This window comes from Dendrobates tinctorius, unplaced genomic scaffold (assembly GCF_039654945.1).
Source record: "Dendrobates tinctorius isolate UK_male_01 unplaced genomic scaffold, ASM3965494v1 ptg000257l, whole genome shotgun sequence".
NCBI classification, from domain to species: domain Eukaryota; kingdom Metazoa; phylum Chordata; class Amphibia; order Anura; family Dendrobatidae; genus Dendrobates; species Dendrobates tinctorius.
The window spans coordinates 10,673,085-10,692,504 of record NW_027361924.1 but is presented as its reverse complement, the minus strand read 5'-3'; the positions used below and the strand labels follow the sequence as shown (position 1 = coordinate 10,692,504).

The window sequence follows — 19,420 nt, the reverse complement described above, 5'->3', positions numbered from 1 at the left end:
ACTGTGCCCCCTGAATAGAATATGCCCCACACTGTGCCCCCTGAATAGTATACCCCACACTGTGCCCCTGAATAGAATATGCCCCACACTGTGCCCCCTGAATAGAATATGCCCCACACTGTGCCCCCTAAATAGAATATGCCCACACTGTGCCCCATGAATAGAATATATCCCACACTGTGCCCCCTGATTAGAATAAACCCCACACTGTGCCCCCTGAATAGAATATACCCCACACTGTGCCCCCTGAATAGAATATACCCCACACTGTGCCCCTGAATAGAATATGCCCCACACTGTGCCCCTGAATAGAATATACCCCACACTGTGCCCCCTGAATAGAACATACCCCACACTGTGCCCCCTAAATAGAATATACCCCACACTGTGCCCCCTGAATAGAATATGCCCCACACTTTGCCCCCTAAATAGAATATGCCCCACACTGTGCCCCCTGAATAGAACATACCCCACACTGTGCCCCCTGAATAGAATATACCCCACACTGTGCCCCCTGAATAGAATATACCCCACACTGTGCCCCCTGAATAGAATATACCCCACACTGTGCCCCCTGAATAGAATATACCCCACACTGTGCCCCTGAATAGAATATGCCCACACTGTGCCCCCTGAATAGAACATACCCCACACTGTGCCCCCTAAATAGAATATACCCCACACTGTGCTCCCTGAATAGAATATGCCCCACACTGTGCCCCCTGAATAGAATATACCCCACACTGTGCCCCCTGAATAGAATATACCCCACACTGTGCCCCTGAATAGAATATGCCCACACTGTGCCCCCTGAATAGAATATGCCCCACACTGTGCCCCCTAAATAGAATATACCCCACGCTGTGCCCCCTGAATAGAATATACCCCACACTGTGCCCCCTGAATAGAATATACCCCACACTGTGCCCCCTAAATAGAATATACCCCACACTGTTACCTCTAAATAGAATATACCCCACTCTGTGCCCCCTGAATAGAATATACCCCACACTGTGCCCCCTAAATAGAATATACCCCACACTGTTCCCTCTAAATAGAATATACCCCACACTGTGCCACCTGAATAGAATATGCGCCACACTGTGCCCCCTGGATAGAAAAAAAACCCACACTGTACCCCTGAATAGAACATACCCCACACTGTGCCCCTGAATAGAATATACCCCACACTGTGCCCCTGAATAGAATATGCCCACACTGTGCCCCCTGAATAGAATATGCCCCACACTGTGCCCCCTGAATAGAATATGCCCCACACTGTGCCCCCTGAATAGAATATGCCCCACACTGTGCCCCATGAATAGAATATACCCCACAGTGTGCCCCATGAATAGAATATATCCCACACTGTGCCCCCTGAATAGAATATACCCCACACTGTGCCCCCTGAATAGAATATAGCCCACACTGTGCCCCCTGAATAGAATATGCCCCACACTGTGCCCCCTGAATAGAATATGCCCCACACTGTGCCCCCTGAATAGAATATGCCCCACACTGTGCCCCTGAATAGAATATGCCCACACTGTGCCCCATGAATAGAATATATCCCACACTGTGCCCCCTGAATAGAATATACCCCACACTGTGCCCCCTGAATAGAATATAGCCCACACTGTGCCCCCTGAATAGAATATGCCCCACACTGTGCCCCCTGAATAGAATATACCCCACACTGTGCCCCCTGAATAGAATATACCCCACACTGTGCCCCCTGAATAGAATATGCCCCACACTGTACCCCCTGAATAGAATATACCCCACACTGTGCCCCCTGAATAGAATATGCCCCACACTGTGCCCCCTGAATAGAATATGCCCCACACTGTGCCCCCTGAATAGAATATGCCCCACACTGTGCCCGATGAATAGAATATACCCCACACTGTGCCCCATGAATAGAATATACCCCACACTGTGCCCCCTGAATAGAATATACCCCACACTGTGCCCCCTGAATAGAATATACCCCACACTGTGCCCCCTGAATAGAATATGCCCCACACTGTGCCCCATGAATAGAATATACCCCACACTGTGCCCCCTGAATAGAATATGCCCCACACTGTGTCCCCTGAATAGAATATGCCCCACACTGTCCCCCTGAATAGAATATAAGATGATCACTGATCACCCTGCGGGATATAAGATGATCACTGATCACCCTGCGGGATATAAGATGATCACTGATCAACCTGCGGGATATATAAGATGATCACTGATCACCCTCCGGGATATAAGATGATCACTGATCACCCTGCGGGATATAAGATGATCACTGATCGCCCTGCGGGATATAAGATGATCACTGATCACCCTGCGGGATATATAAGATGGTCACTGATCACCCTGCGGGATATAAGATGGTCACTGATCGCCCTGCAGGATATACGATGATCACTGATCACCCTGCGGGATATAAGATGATCACTGATCGCCCTGCTGGATATAAGATGATCACTGATCACCCTGCGGTATATAAGATGATCACTGATCACCCTGCGGGATATAAGATGATCACTGATCACCCTGCGTGATATAAGATGATCACTGATCACCCTGCGTGATATATAAGATGATCACTGATCACCCTGCGGGATATAAGATGGATCACTGATCGCGGCTGCATATTCATGTGTTTATATCCAGAAATCTCACTAAGAATTTCCAGTGTAAACTTTCCCTACATCTAGTTTCCTGTAGCATTAACCCTTAAAAATGCAGCTCCCTATAAGTGAGGTAGAGGTTGCTATAAAGCATTCAGGACCCCTCTGGACCTAGTGCGCCTCCTTACTAATGTCGCTGGACCTAGTGCGCCTCCTTACTAATGTCGCTGGACCTAGTGCGCCTCCTTACTAATGTCGCTGGACCTAGTGCGCCTCCTTACTAATGTCCACACCCCGACGCGCTGCTCGGGGTAAACGTTTATCCGGACCCCATGTCAGTGATAGTTCTGCTGTCCTGTGATACCAGAGCCCAGGTGCAACTGCATCTTCTGCACCCCCTGTAAATTGTGCAGCACGGCGCACCATCTGCACAGGTCCTTATTTTTTGGCCTGGGGTTCCTTTATAGGCCCAGAGGCCCACGAGGGATCGCGGACCCCGCAGCCACATAACCTGCACTCACCTGTGGCCCCGAACACTGTGATAACCTTCCTGGCAGCCATGAGGATCCGTGCAGCTTCGCAGTCAGGATCAGTGTGTACAGGGAGCTGCTCCTTATACTGCAGCCAGCCCCAGTGACTCAGCACAGTATCCAAGGGGCAGGTTGTATGGGAAGAAGGGATCGGCTGTGTTTGGATAAGATTTTGGGCGCGCCGGTTAAGCAGAGCCAATGGCCACCTGGAGAATAAAGACGAACTCCCAAAAGTTGGACTCGTTCCTAGAACATTGGGCACAGGTGAAGTCAGGAGATGCCCAGAGAAATGTGTCAGCATGGACCGGTGATGTGAGGGCTGGGGGACCTAGTAATACGCGCTTGGGCCCTCACAAGATGTGTTCCCTGATAAGTCTCTATAAGAATATCATCCCTCAGGAGACCGTGCAGAGACCCCAGGACTGACCAGACGCAGTCAGCGCCATTCTGTGACCTTATGGATGACGCCTTCCCTGCTGTCATTCTCTTCCCTTTTCTTCTCCACCTTAACCAGACCTTCATGACGGCTTCTCCCGGCCAAGAGTCATCCGGACAAGCGCCCAGATGATTTCAGCTCCTTCTTTTCCAGCACATTCACATACTGCGATAACTCTGACATGTAGCAGTCGATGAATAGAATATGCCCCACACTGTGCCCCCTGAATAGAATATACCCCACACTGTGCCCCCTGAATAGAATATACCCCACACTGTGCCCCTGAATAGAATATGCCCATACTGTGCCCCTGAATAGAATATGCCCCACACTGTGCCCCCTGAATAGAATATACCCCACACTGTGCCCCTGAATAGAATATGTCCATACTGTGCCCCTGAATAGAATATGCCCCACACTGTGCCCCTGAATAGAATATGCCCCACACTGTGCCCCCTGAATAGAATATACCCCACACTGTGCCCCTGAATAGAATATGCCCCACACTGTGACCCCTGAATAGAATATGCCCATACTGTACCCCCTGAATAGAATATGCCCCACACTGTGCCCCTGAATGGAATATACCCCACACTGTGCCCCCTGAATACAATATGCCCACACTGTGCCCCTGAATAGCATATGTCCCACACTGTGCCCCTGAATAGCATATACCCCACACTGTGCCCCCTAAATAGAATATACCCCACACTGTGCCCCCTGAATAGCATATGTCCCACACTGTGCCCCTGAATAGCATATACCCCACACTGTGCCCCCTAAATAGAATATACCCCACACTGTGCCCCCTGAATAGCATATGTCCCACACTGTGCCCCTGAATAGAATATACCCCACACTGTGCCCCCTAAATAGAATATACCCCACACTGTGCCCCTGAATACAATATGCCCCACACTGTGCCCCCTGAATAGAATATACCCCACACTGTGCCCCCTGAATAGAGTATACCCCACACTGCGCCCCTGAATAGAATATGCCCCACACTGTGCCCCCTAAATAGAATATGCCCCACACTGTGCCCCCTGAATAGAATATGCCCACACTGTGCCCCTGAATAGAATATACCCCACACTGTGCCCCTGAATAGAATATAACCCACATGTGCCCCTGAATAGAATATACCCCACACTATGCCCCCTGAATAGAATATGCCCCACACTGTGCCCCTGAATAGAATATGCCCTACACTGTGCCCCCTGAATAGAATATGCCCACACTGTGCCCCCTGAAAAGAATATGCCCCACACTGTGCCCCCTGAATAGAATATGCCCATACTGTGACCCTTGAATAGAATATGCCCATGCTATGCCCCCTGAATAGAATATGCCCATACTGTGCCCCTGAATAGAATATGCCCCACACTGTGCCCCCTGAATAGAATATGCCCACTGTGACCCCTGAATAGAATATGCCCATACTGTGCCCCCTGAATAGAATATGCCCCACACTGTGCCCCCTGAATAGAATATACCCCACACTGTGCCCCCTGAATAGAATATGCCCCACACTGTGCCCCTGAATATAATATAACCCACATGTGCCCCTGAATAGAATATACCCCACACTATGCCCCCTGAATAGAATATGCCCCACACTGTGCCCCTGAATAGAATATGCCCTACACTGTGCCCCCTGAATAGAATATGCCCACACTGTGCCCCCTGAAATGAATATGCCCCACACTGTGCCCCCTGAATACAATATACCCCACACTATGCCCCCTGAATAGAATATGCCCCACACTGTGCCCCCTGAATGGAATATGCCCACACTGTGCCCCTGAATACAATATGCCCCACACTGTGCCCCCTGAATAGAATATGCCCATACTGTGACCCCTGAATAGAATATGCCCATGCTATGCCCCCTGAATAGAATATGCCCATACTGTGCCCCCTGAATGGAATATGCCCACACTGTGCCCCTGAATAGAATATGCCCCACACTGTGCCCCCTGAATAGAATATGCCCACTGTGACCCCTGAATAGAATATGCCCATACTGTGCCCCCTGAATAGAATATGCCCGACACTGTGCCCCTTGAATAGAATATACCCCACACTGTGCCCCTGAATAGAATATGCCCAGACTGTGAACCCTGAATAGAATATGCCCATACTGTGCCCCCTGAATTGAATATGCCCCACACTGTGCCCCCTGAATACAATATGCCCACACTGTGCCCCTGAATAGCATATACCCCACACTGTGCCCCCTAAATAGAATATACCCCACACTGTGCCCCCTGAATAGCATATGTCCCACACTGTGCCCCTGAATAGAATATACCCCACACTGTGCCCCCTAAATAGAATATACCCCACACTGTGCCCCTGAATACAATATGCCCCACACTGTGCCCCCTGAATAGAGTATACCCCACACTGCGCCCCTGAATAGAATATGCCCCACACTGTGCCCCCTGAATAGAATATACCCCACACTGTGCCACCTGAATAGAGTATACCCCACACTGCGCCCCTGAATAGAATATGCCCCACACTGTGCCCCCTAAATAGAATATGCCCCACACTGTGCCCCCTGAATAGAATATGCCCCACACTGTGCCCCCTGAATAGAATATAACCCACATGTGCCCCTGAATAGAATATACCCCACACTATGCCCCCTGAATAGAATATGCCCCACACTGTGCCCCTGAATAGAATATGCCCTACACTGTGCCCCCTGAATAGAATATGCCCACACTGTGCCCCCTGAAAAGAATTTGCCCCACACTGTGCCCCCTGAATAGAATATACCCCACACTATTCCCCCTGAATAGAATATGCCCCACACTGTGCCCCCTGAATGGAATATGCCCACACTGTTCCCCTGAATAGAATATACCCCACACTGTGCCCCCTGAATAGAATATGCCCTACACTGTGCCCCTGAATAGAATATAACCCACATGTGCCCCTGAATAGAATATACCCCACACTATGCCCCCTGAATAGAATATGCCCCACACTGTGCCCCTGAATAGAATATGCCCTACACTGTGCCCCCTGAATAGAATATGCCCACACTGTGCCCCCTGAAAAGAATATGCCCCACACTGTGCCCCCTGAATAGAATATACCCCACACTATTCCCCCTGAATAGAATATGCCCCACACTGTGCCCCCTGAATGGAATATGCCCACACTGTTCCCCTGAATAGAATATGCCCCACCCTGTGCCCCCTGAATAGAATATGCCCATACTGTGACCCCTGAATAGAATATGCCCATGCTATGCCCCCTGAATAGAATATGCCCATACTGTGCCCCTGAATAGAATATGCCCCACACTGTGCCCCCTGAATAGAATATGCCCACTGTGACCCCTGAATAGAATATGCCCATACTGTGCCCCCTGAATAGAATATGCCCCACACTGTGCCCCCTGAATAGAATATACCCCACACTGTGCCCCCTGAATAGAATATGCCCCACACTGTGCCCCTGAATAGAATATAACCCACATGTGCCCCTGAATAGAATATACCCCACACTATGCCCCCTGAATAGAATATGCCTCACACTGTGCCCCTGAATAGAATATGCCCTACACTGTGCCCCTGAATAGAATATGCCCACACTGTGCCCCCTGAATAGAATATGCCCCACACTGTGCCCCCTGAATAGAATATACCCCACACTATGCCCCCTGAATAGAATATGCCCCACACTGTGCCCCCTGAATGGAATATGCCCACACTGTGCCCCTGAATAGAATATGCCCCACACTGTGCCCCCTGAATAGAATATGCCCATACTGTGACCCCTGAATAGAATATGCCCATGCTATGCCCCCTGAATAGAATATGCCCATACTGTGCCCCCTGAATGGAATATGCCCACACTGTGCCCCTGAATAGAATATGCCCCACACTGTGCCCCCTGAATAGAATATGCCCACTGTGACCCCTGAATAGAATATGTCCATACTGTGCCCCCTGAATAGAATATGCCCCACACTGTGCCCCCTGAATAGAATATACCCCACACTGTGCCCCTGAATAGAATATGCCCAGACTGTGAACCCTGAATAGAATATGCCCATACTGTGCCCCCTGAATAGAATATGCCCATACTGTGCCCCCTGAATGGAATATGCCCACACTGTGCCCCTGAATAGAATATGCCCCACACTGTGCCCCCTGAATAGAATATGCCCATACTGTTCCCCCTGAATGGAATATGCCCACACTGTGCCCCTTAAAGGAATATGCCCCACACTGTGCCCCCTGAATACAATATGCCCACACTGTGCCCCTGAATAGCATATACCTCACACTGTTCCCCTAAATAGAATATACCCCACACTGTGCCCCCTGAATAGCATATGTCCCACACTGTGCCCCTGAATAGAATATACCCCACACTGTGCCCCCTAAATAGAATATACCCCACACTGTGCCCCTGAATACAATATGCCCCACACTGTGCCCCCTGAATAGAGTATACCCCACACTGTGCCCCTGAATAGAATATGCCCAGACTGTGAACCCTGAATAGAATATGCCCATACTGTGCCCCCTGAATAGAATATGCCCATACTGTGCCCCCTGAATGGAATATGCCCACACTGTGCCCCTGAATAGAATATGCCCCACACTGTGCCCCCTAAATAGAATATTCCCCACACTGTGCCCCCTAAATAGAATATGCCCCACACTGTGCCCCCTGAATAGAATATGCCCACACTGTGCCCCTGAATAGAATATACCCCACACTGTGCCCTCTGAATAGAATATGCCCCACACTGTGCCCCTGAATAGAATATAACCCACATGTGCCCCTGAATAGAATATACCCCACACTATGCCCCCTGAATAGAATATGTCCCACACTGTGCCCCTGAATAGAATATGCCCTACACTGTGCCCCCTGAATAGAATATGCCCACACTGTGCCCCCTGAATAGAATATGCCCCACACTGTGCCCCCTGAATAGAATATACCCCACACTGTGCCCCTGAATAGAATATGCCCAGACTGTGAACCCTGAATAGAATATGCCCATACTGTGCCCCCTGAATAGAATATGCCCCACACTGTGCCCCTGAAAGGAATATGCCCCACACTGTGCCCCCTGAATACAATATGCCCACACTGTGCCCCTGAATAGCATATACCCCACACTGTGCCCCCTAAATAGAATATACCCCACACTGTGCCCCCTGAATAGCATATGTCCCACACTGTGCCCCCTGAATAGTATATACCCCACACTGTGCCCCCTAAATAGAATATACCCCACACTGTGCCCCCTGAATAGCATATGTCCCACGCTGTGCCCCTGAATAGAATATACCCCACACTGTGCCCCCTAAATAGAATATACCCCACACTGTGCCCCTGAATAGAATATGCCCCACACTGTGCCCCCTGAATAGAATATGCCCCACACTGTGCCCCCTGAATAGAATATGCCCCACACTGTGCCCCCTGAATAGAATATACCCCACACTGTGCCCCCTGAATAGAATATGCCCCACACTGTGCCCCCTGAATAGAATATGCCCCACACTGTGCCCCTGAATAGAACATACCCCACACTGTGCCCCCTGAATAGAATATACCCCACACTGTGCCCCCTGAATAGAATATGCCCCACACTGTGCCCCCTGAATAGAATATGCCCCACACTGTGCCCCCTGAATAGAATATGCCCCACACTGTGCCCCTGAATAGAATATGCCCCACACTGTGCCCCCTGAATAGAATATGCCCTACACTGTGCCCCCTGAATAGAATATGCCCACACTGTGCCCCCTGAATAGAATATGCCCCACACTGTGCCCCCTGAATAGAATATGCCCTACACTGTGCCCCCTGAATAGAATATGCCCCACACTGTGCCCCCTGAATAGAATATGCCCCACACTGTGCCCCCTGAATAGAATATGCCCCACACTGTGCCCCCTGAATAGAATATACCCCACACTGTGCCCCCTGAATAGAATATGCCCCACACTGTGCCCCCTGAATAGAATATGCCCCACACTGTGCCCCTGAATAGAACATACCCCACACTGTGCCCCCTGAATAGAATATACCCCACACTGTGCCCCCTGAATAGAATATGCCCCGCACTGTGCCCCCTGAATAGAAAATGCCCCACACTGTGCCCCCTGAATAGAATATGCCCCACACTGTGCCCCCTGAATAGAATATACCCCACACTGTGCCCCCTGAATAGAATATGCCCCACACTGTGCCCCCTGAATAGAATATGCCCCACACTGTGCCCCCTGAATAGAATATGCCCCACACTGTGCCCCTGAATAGAATATGCCCCACACTGTGCCCCCTGAATAGAATATGCCCTACACTGTGCCCCCTGAATAGAATATGCCCACACTGTGCCCCCTGAATAGAATATGCCCCACACTGTGCCCCCTGAATAGAATATGCCCTACACTGTGCCCCCTGAATAGAATATGCCCCACACTGTGCCCCCTGAATAGAATATGCCCCACACTGTGCCCCCTGAATAGAATATGCCCCACACTGTGCCCCCTGAATAGAATATACCCCACACTGTGCCCCCTGAATAGAATATGCCCCACACTGTGCCCCCTGAATAGAATATGCCCCACACTGTGCCCCTGAATAGAACATACCCCACACTGTGCCCCCTGAATAGAATATACCCCACACTGTGCCCCCTGAATAGAATATGCCCCACACTGTGCCCCCTGAATAGAATATGCCCCACACTGTGCCCCCTGAATAGAATATGCCCCACACTGTGCCCCTGAATAGAATATGTCCCACACTGTGCCCCTGAATAGAATATGCCCTACACTGTGCCCCCTGAATAGAATATGCCCACACTGTGCCCCCTGAATAGAATATGCCCCACACTGTGCCCCCTGAATAGAATATACCCCACACTGTGCCCCCTGAATAGAATATACCCCACACTGTGCCCCCTGAATAGCATATGTCCCACACTGTGCCCCCTGAATAGAATATGCCCCACACTGTGCCCCTGAATAGAATATGCCCCACACTGTGCCCCCTGAATAGAATATGCCCCACACTGTGCCCCCTGAATAGAACATACCCCACACTGTGCCCCCTGAATAGAATATACCCCACACTGTGCCCCCTGAATAGAATATGCCCCACACTGTGCCCCCTGAATAGAACATACCCCACACTGTGCCCCCTGAATAGAATATACCCCACACTGTGCCCCCTGAATAGAATATGCCCCACACTGTGCCCCCTGAATAGAATATGCCCCACACTGTGCCCCCTGAATAGAATATGCCCCACACTGTGCCCCCTGAATAGCATATGTCCCACACTGTGCCCCCTGAATAGCATATTCCCTACACTGTGCCCCCTGAATAGCATATGTCCCACACTGTGCCCCCTGAATAGAATATGCCCCACACTGTGCCCCCTGAATAGCATATGCCCCACACTGTGCCCCCTGAATAGCTGTGGCTCACAGCCCGCTGCACTCTGTTCTCGCCCTTCGCCTTTATTACATGATTACTATTACTGCATTTCTATATTTTTAGATTATTTTCCAGTCTTCACATTATCTTGTATTATATACCTGTACAGCGTTATCACACGATGTCCGCACTATTATATTATTTATAGCATCGCATTATATGACATTTTTATTATATGATTTTAGATTATATTTTATTGTCATTTTACTTATTACATTTATATTTTGAGCTCTTAGTCAGCAAAATTAAGGACATAGAGGAGCCAGCACCTCCGCCATGACGCCGCGGGCGCGGGCCTTTCAGCAGTTTGTTCTGTTCCTATACAATGACGCAGCAGAAATCACCGACATGACACAGCAAAACTCAATGTATAGAGTCACATAAAGTGCAAGTCATGTAGGGACGGGAGCGGGGGAAGGGCCGGGGCCACAGGGGCATCACTCATCTATAGGGCTGACTGCCATCTGTGAGGGAAACGTTCCTGTATCAGGACCCAACATTAACTCTGCAGAATTACTGATTCTAAATCTCTTACTATCCAGTATTATACCCCGGAGCTGAAATTTCCCAGCATTCCCTGCTTTTCACAGTCTTTACAAAGTTTAACTTATTAATTTGGATTATGAGAAGTTTCAACTTCACCCCAAATGCAATATGGTCGTCTGATAAAGGAAAATGGGAACGAGCCCTCTGTATTATAGGAGCACGGCAAAGGTGTTAGTAGGGATCCAAGGCAAGCATGGCGGCTAACAACCAGCAGAATAGTGAGTGCAGCTCTGGAGTATAATACAGGAGGTAACTCAGGATCAGTAATGTACTGTATGTACACAGTGACTGCACCAGCAGAATAGTGAGTGCAGCTCTGGGGTATAATACAGGATGTAACTCAGGATCAGTAATGTAATGTATGTACACAGTGACTGCACCAGCAGAATAGTGAGAGCAGCTCTGGAGTATAATACAGTATGTAACTCAGGATCAGTAATGTAATGTATGTACACAGTGACTGCACCAGCAGAATAGTGAGTGCAGCTCTGGAGTATAATACAGGATGTAACTCAGGATCAGTAATGTAATGTATGTACACAGTGACTGCACCAGCAGAATAGTGAGTGCAGCTCTAGAGTATAATACAGGAGGTAACTCAGGATCAGTAATGTAATGTATGTACACAGTGACTGCACCAGCAGAATAGTGAGTGCAGCTCTGGGGTATAATACAGGATGTAACTCAGGATCAGTAATGTAATGTATGTACACAGTGACTGCACCAGCAAAACAGTGAGTGCAGCTCTGGAGTATAATACAGGATGTAACTCAGGATCAGTAATGTAATGTATGTACACAGTGACTGCACCAGCAGAATAGTGAGTGCAGCTCTGGGGTATAATACAGGAGGTAACTCAGGATCAGTAATGTAATGTATGTACACAGTGACTGCACCAGCAGAATAGTGAGTGCAGCTCTGGGGTATAATACAGGATGTAACTCAGGATCAGTAATGTAATGTATGTACACAGTGACTGCACCAGCAAAACAGTGAGTGCAGCTCTGGAGTATAATACAGGATGTAACTCAGGATCAGTAATGTAATGTATGTACACAGTGACTGCACCAGCAGAATAGTGAGTGCAGCTCTGGAGTATAATACAGGATGTAACTCAGGATCAGTAATGTAATGTATGTACACAGTGACAGCACCAGCAGAATAGTGAGTGCAGCTCTGGGGTATAATACAGGATGTAACTCAGGATCAGTAATGTAATGTATGTACACAGTGACTGCAGCAGCAGAATAGTGAGTGCAGCTCTGGAGTATAATACAGGAGGTAACTCCGGATCAGTAATGTAATGTATGTACACAGTGACTGCACCAGCAGAATAGTGAGTGCAGCTCTGGAGTATAATACAGAATGTAACTCAGGATCAGTAATGTAATGTATGTACACAGTGACTGCACCAGCAGAATAGTGAGTGCAGCCTGGGGTATAATACAGGAGGTAACTCAGGATCAGTAATGTACTGTATGTACACAGTGACTGCACCAGCAGAATAGTGAGTGCAGCTCTGGAGTATAATACAGGATGTAACTCAGGATCAGTAATGTAATGTATGTACACAGTGACTGCACCAGCAGAATATTGAGTGCAGCTCTGGAGTATAATACAGGAGGTAACTCAGGATCAGTAATGTAATGTATGTACACAGTGACTGCACCAGCAGAATAGTGAGTGCAGCTCTGGAGTATAATACAGGAGGTAACTCAGGATCAGTAATGTACTGTATGTACACAGTGACTGCACCAGCAGAATAGTGAGTGCAGCTCTGGAGTATAATACAGGATGTAACTCAGGATCAGTAATGTACTGTATGTACACAGTGACTGCACCAGCAGAATAGTGAGTGCAGCTCTGGAGTATAATACAGGATGTAACTCAGGATCAGTAATGTAATGTACACAGTGACTGCACCAGCAGAATAGTGAGTGCAGCTCTGGGGTATAATACAGGATGTAACTCAGGATCAGTAATGTAATGTATGTACACAGTGACTGCACCAGCAGAATAGTGAGTGCAGCTCTGGAGTATAATACAGGATGTAACTCAGGATCAGTAATGTAATGTATGTACACAGTGACTGCACCAGCAGAATAGTGAGTGCAGCTCTAGAGTATAATACAGGATGTAACTCAGGATCAGTAATGTAATGTAATAATAATAATAATAATCTTTATTTATATAGCGCCAACATATTCCGCAGCGCTTTACAGTTTAACAGTTTCAAAACACAAGTCATAAGTAACAACGCTAACAATACAATAATTAAAGCAAAATAAGACGAAATAAGACGACCCTGCTCGTGAGAGCGTACAATCTACAATGAGGTGAGGGAGATACAGAGTACAGGTGTGTATTTACAATGGTGTATTTACAATGAAGGTCCAGCCATCTTGCGGGAGTGAAGGATGGATGGAGATAGTGAATGGGCTACACACGCACACTTACACAGAGAATGACTTTGATTAGTGAATGTGATAGGCCGCTCTGAACAGGTGTGTTTTGAGGGAGCGCCTAAAACTATGCAAATTGTGGATAGTCCTGATTTCTTGGGGTAGAGCATTCCAGAGGATAGGAGCAGCACGGGAGAAGTCTTGGAGTCGGGAGTGGGAGGTACGGATTAGGGCAGAGGTTAGTCGAAAGTCGTTTGCAGAGCGCAGCGATCGGCTAGGCCGATAGACAGAAATGAGAGAAGAGATGTAGGGGGGTGCCGCACTGTGGAGAGCTTTGTGGGTGAGAACAAGTACTTTGAATTGGATCCTATAATGAATGGGCAGCCAATGTAAGGACTGGCGAAGAGCGGACGCATCCAAGTACCGATTACCCAGATGGACGATCCTGGCTGCTGCATTGAGTATGGACTGGAGAGGGGATAGTCGAGTGACGGGGAGGCCAATTAATAGAGCGTTGCAGTAATCCAGGTGAGAGTGGATCAATGCTACAGTGAGGGTTTTTGTTGTTTCCACAGTGAGAAAAGGGCGGATTCTAGAGATGTTCTTTAGGTGTAAGCGGCAGGAGCGGGCAAGGGATTGTATATGGGATGTAAAGGAGAGATTGGTGTCAAACATAACACCCAGACAGCACGCCTGCTGCCGGGGTGTTATTGTGGTACCACCCACGGAGAGGGAAATGTCAGGTTTAGGGAGGTTAGTAGATGGCGGGAGCAGAAGAAGTTCAGTTTTGGAGAGGTTGAGTTTCAGATAGAGAGCGGACATGATATTGGAGACTGCGGACAGACAGTGGCGTTCTGTAGTACAGCGGGGGTAAGGTCGGGGGAAGACGTGTATAGTTGTGTGTCATCAGCATAAAGATGGTACTGAAAGCCAAATCTGCTGATGGTCTGTCCAATTGGGGCCGTGTAGAGAGAGAAAAGAAGGGGGCCAAGGACTGAGCCCTGAGGTACCCCAACAGTGAGAGGAAGAGGAGATGACGTGGAGCCAGAGAACAAAACACTGAAGGAGCGGTCAGAGAGATAGGAAGAGAACCAGGAGAGTGCAGTGTCCTTAATGCCTAGTGACTGGAGCCTAGAGAGTAGGAGATGGTGGACAACAGTGTCGAAAGCTGCAGATAGGTCAAGAAGAATGAGCAGAGAGTGGTCACCGTTACGTTTTGCTGTCAGAAGGTCATTGGTCACTTTGATGAGTGCAGTTTCAGTTGAATGTAGGGGGCGGAAGCCGGACTGTGAAGGGTCTAGAAGGGAGTGAATGGAGAGGTAACGGGTAAGGCAGGAGTAAACTAGGCGTTCCAAAAGTTTAGAGATGAAGGGGAGATTGGAGACTGGTCTGTAGTTGTTTGTGCAGGATGGGTCGAGAGCAGGTTTCTTTAGTAATGGAGTAACGATGGCGTGTTTGAAGGAGGATGGGAAAATGCCCGAGGAGAGGGAGAGATTAAAGATTGTAGTTAGGTGGGTTGTGACGACTGGAGACTGGAGATGTGAGGGAATGGGGTCGGTAGTGCATGTAGTCGGACGAGAAGAAGAGAGGAGTCTGGAGACTTCTTCTTCTGTGATGGGATCAAATGTGGAGAGTGAGCCAGGGGAGATGTAGGAAGGGATGGGAGTCACAGCACTTGGTGGTTGGGAGCAGATTTCTTGACGGATATTATCTATTTTTTCTGTAAAGTGGGAGGCCAGGTCATCAGCACAAATGTCTGTGATAGGGGCTTGTGCTTTTGGCCTGAGGAGGGAGTGAAAAGTGTCAAAAAGTTTCTTGGGGTTGTTGGCTAATGAGGAGATCAGGGTGGTGAAGAAGGTCTGTTTGGCAAGGTGAAGGGCAGCGTTATAGGTTCTTAACATAAATTTGAAGTGGATGAAGTCTTCTGGTTTGCGGGTTTTTCTCCATAGGCGTTCAGCACTCCTGGAGCATCGCTGGAGAAGTTGAGTTTGCGATGTGAGCCAGGGCTGTTTTACTCTGTGTTTGGAGGTTCTGAGGGTGAGGGGAGCTACTTGGTCAAGGGTGCTTCTAAGAGTGTCATTGTAGTGATGAACAGCCAGATTAGGACAGGAAAGAGAGGAGATTGGGGACAGAGATGAGTGTAGGGAATCTGAAAGTGTCTGAGGGTTAATGGCTTGCAGATTTCTGAATGTGTGATAGGTAGGAGTGTGCTGGGGTGGGTGAGGATTTGTGAGCGTGAAGGAGAGAATGTTGTGGTCAGAGAGTGGAAGCGGTGAATTATTTAGGTGGGAGATTGAACAGAGCCGGCAGAAGACCAGATCAAGGGTGTTACCGTCCTTATGTGTCTCAGAGGTTGAAAGCTGTGAGAGGCCTAGAGAGGTGGTTAGTGATAGAAGCTGGGATGCAGATGTAGAATTAGGGCTGTTAATGGGGATGTTGAAGTCTCCCAGGATGAGGGTTGGTAGTTCTGAGGACATGAAGTATGGCAGCCAGGCTGAGAAGTGGTCAGCGAATTAGGTGGGTGAGCCTGGGGGCCGGTATATGACCGCTACCCTGAGGGAGAGGGGACGGAAGAGCCTGATGGTGTGGACCTTAAAAGAAGGGAATAAGAGTGATGGGACTGGGGGGATGACGTGGAAAGTGCATTTTGGGGACAGGAGTATGCCAACTCCACCACCAGGTCTGTTTGTGGGTCTCGGGGAGTGAGAGAATTGTAAGCCACCGTAGGAAATGGCAGCAGGAGAGACAGTGTCAGAATCCTGAATCCAGGTTTCAGTGAGGGCCAACAGATTAAGAGAGTTGTTCAGAAAGTAGTTGTGTAGGAAAGGAAGCTTGTTACAAGCAGACCGTGGATTCCAGAGGGCACAATTAAAAGATTGAGATGAGGGAGTGCAAGTAATGTTAATCAGATTATTGTGGTTTCGATATGAGGTAGGGTAGGGGTTGAGGTTGGGGGATGGTGGACCAGGGTTGGGGGAGATGTCCCCTGAAATCAGTAGGAGTAGGAAGATAAAGAGTAAATAGTTGTTGGAATTGTAAGTAGTTTTTTTCTGCGATGTGTTTGGGCAAGATGGGCTGAGGTTTCTCAGGAAGGTGAGGAGTGTGTGGGAGCTGTACATGGGAAAAGGAAGTATAGAGGGGCTGATGTGTATGAGTCGTGATGGAGGGGGGATAGGGTGATGAATGTGGATGGCAAGGGAACACAGGAGGATAAAAATAAAGCACATGGTTAAAGGGGAAGGCAAATTGTGGGTTACCTGACTAACTGCCATGTATAACTGCCGTTTTGCTGGATGCTTATCTTCTGTGATGCTTTGCTTATGGGATGCTTGCGTGCTGTACCCCACACTGCGTGCTTCCCCTTAGCAACTACTACATATATAGGCCACACTACAGGGTCAGGAGAGAGGGATTGTGGGAGCTGGTTGGGTATAATTTGGCAGCTGGGGCCAGCACACCAGGGGATGGTTAGATGATCAAAGGCACTAGACCAAGATGTGGCAAAATGCTATAGCACCTTCCACCTGATAAGATCTAGAAAGGCCCCAGTCACAGATCTAAAGCAGTAAGTATTACATACAGTGCAACAAATGAATTATACCAAAGCTTTAGCAAGCACATTTAAATATGCAGCAAAATGGTAAAGCAGCAGAAGTATGGAGTTGTACCATTTGGATATGTTACAGCAGAGAATAGAGGCAGCAGAGGTGGGAAGTGGTATCATTCAGGCTGCTTGCTGGCAGTGAATGGAGTAAATACATGCAGGGTGGCTCAGTTGATTACCTGTGTGAAGAGAGAAGATGAATGTTAATTCCATGCCACGTATAACTGCCGTTTTGCTGGATGCTTATCTTCTGTGATGCTTTGCTTATGGGATGCTTGCGTGCTGTACCCCAATGTATGTACACAGTGACTGCACCAGCAGAATAGTGAGTGGAGCTCTGGGGTATAATACAGGATGTAACTCAGGATCAGTAATGTAATGTATGTACACAGTGACTGCAGCAGCAGAATAGTGAGTGCAGCTCTGGGGTATAATACAGGATGTAACTCAGGATCAGTAATGTAATGTATGTACACAGTGACTGCAGCAGCAGAATAGTGAGTGCAGCTCTGGAGTATAATACAGGATGTAACTCGGGATCAGTAATGTAATGTATGTACACAATGACTGCACCAGCAGAATAGTGAGTGCAGCTCTGGAGTATAATACAGGAGGTAACTCAGGATCAGTAATGTAATGTATGTACACAATGACTGCACCAGCAGAATAGTGAATGCAGCTCTGGAGTATAATACAGGAGGTAACTCAGGATCAGTAATGTAATGTATGTACACAGTGACTGCACCAGCAGAATAGTGAGTGCAGCTCTGGGGTATAATACAGGTGGTAACTCAGGATCAGTAATGTAATGTATTTACACAGTGACTGCAAAAGCAGAATAGTGAGTGCAGCTCTGGGGTATAATACAGGATGTAACTCAGAATCAGTAATGTAATGTATGTACACAGTGACTGCACCAGCAGAATAGTGAGCGCAGCTCTGGAGTATAATACAGGATGTACCTCAGGATCAGTAATGTAATGTATGTACACAGTGACTGCAGCAGCAGAATAGTGAGTGCAGCTCTGGAGTATAATACAGGAGGTAACTCCGGATCAGTAATGTAATGTATGTACACAGTGACTGCACCAGCAGAATAGTGAGTGCAGCTCTGGAGTATAATACAGAATGTAACTCAGGATCAGTAATGTAATGTATGTACACAGTGACTGCACCAGCAGAATAGTGAGTGCAGCTCTAGAGTATAATACAGGATGTAACTAAGGATCAGTAATGTAATGTAAGTACACAGTGACTGCACCAGCAGAATAGTGAGTGCAGCTCAGGAGTATAATACAGGATGTAACTCAGGATCAGTAATGTAATGTATGTACACAGTGACTGCACCAGCAGAACAGTGAGTGCAGCTCTGGAGTATAATACAGTATGTAACTCAGGATCAGTAATGTAATGTAAGTACACAGTGACTGCACCAGCAGAATAGTGAGTGCAGCTCAGGAGTATAATACAGGATGTAACTCAGGATCAGTAATGTAATGTATGTACACAGTGACTGCACCAGCAGAATAGTGAGTGCAGCTCTGGAGAATAATACAGGAGGTAACTCAGGATCAGTAATGTAATGTATGTACACAGTGACTGCACCAGCAGAACAGTGAGTGCAGCTCTGGAGTATAATACAGGAGGTAACTCAGGATCAGTAATGTAATGTATGTACACAGTGACTGCACCAGCAGAATAGTGAGTGCAGCTCTGGGGTATAATACAGGAGGTAACTCAGGATCAGTAATGTAATGTATGTACACAGTGACTGCACCAGCAGAA

At 48.1% G+C, this 19,420-nt stretch overlaps 1 protein-coding gene across 1 annotated transcript; it reads right to left on the bottom strand.

The window, feature by feature from the left end:
• Positions 1-13,785: 13,785 nt before the first annotated feature.
• LOC141069216 (uncharacterized) lies at positions 13,786-19,207 on the bottom strand. The gene is given in 2 exon segments (XM_073558649.1): positions 13,786-14,885; positions 14,888-19,207. Coding segments are annotated over 2 exon segments (2,403 nt in total). The 5' UTR covers positions 16,509-19,207; the 3' UTR covers positions 13,786-14,103.
• Positions 19,208-19,420: the final 213 nt, after the last annotated feature.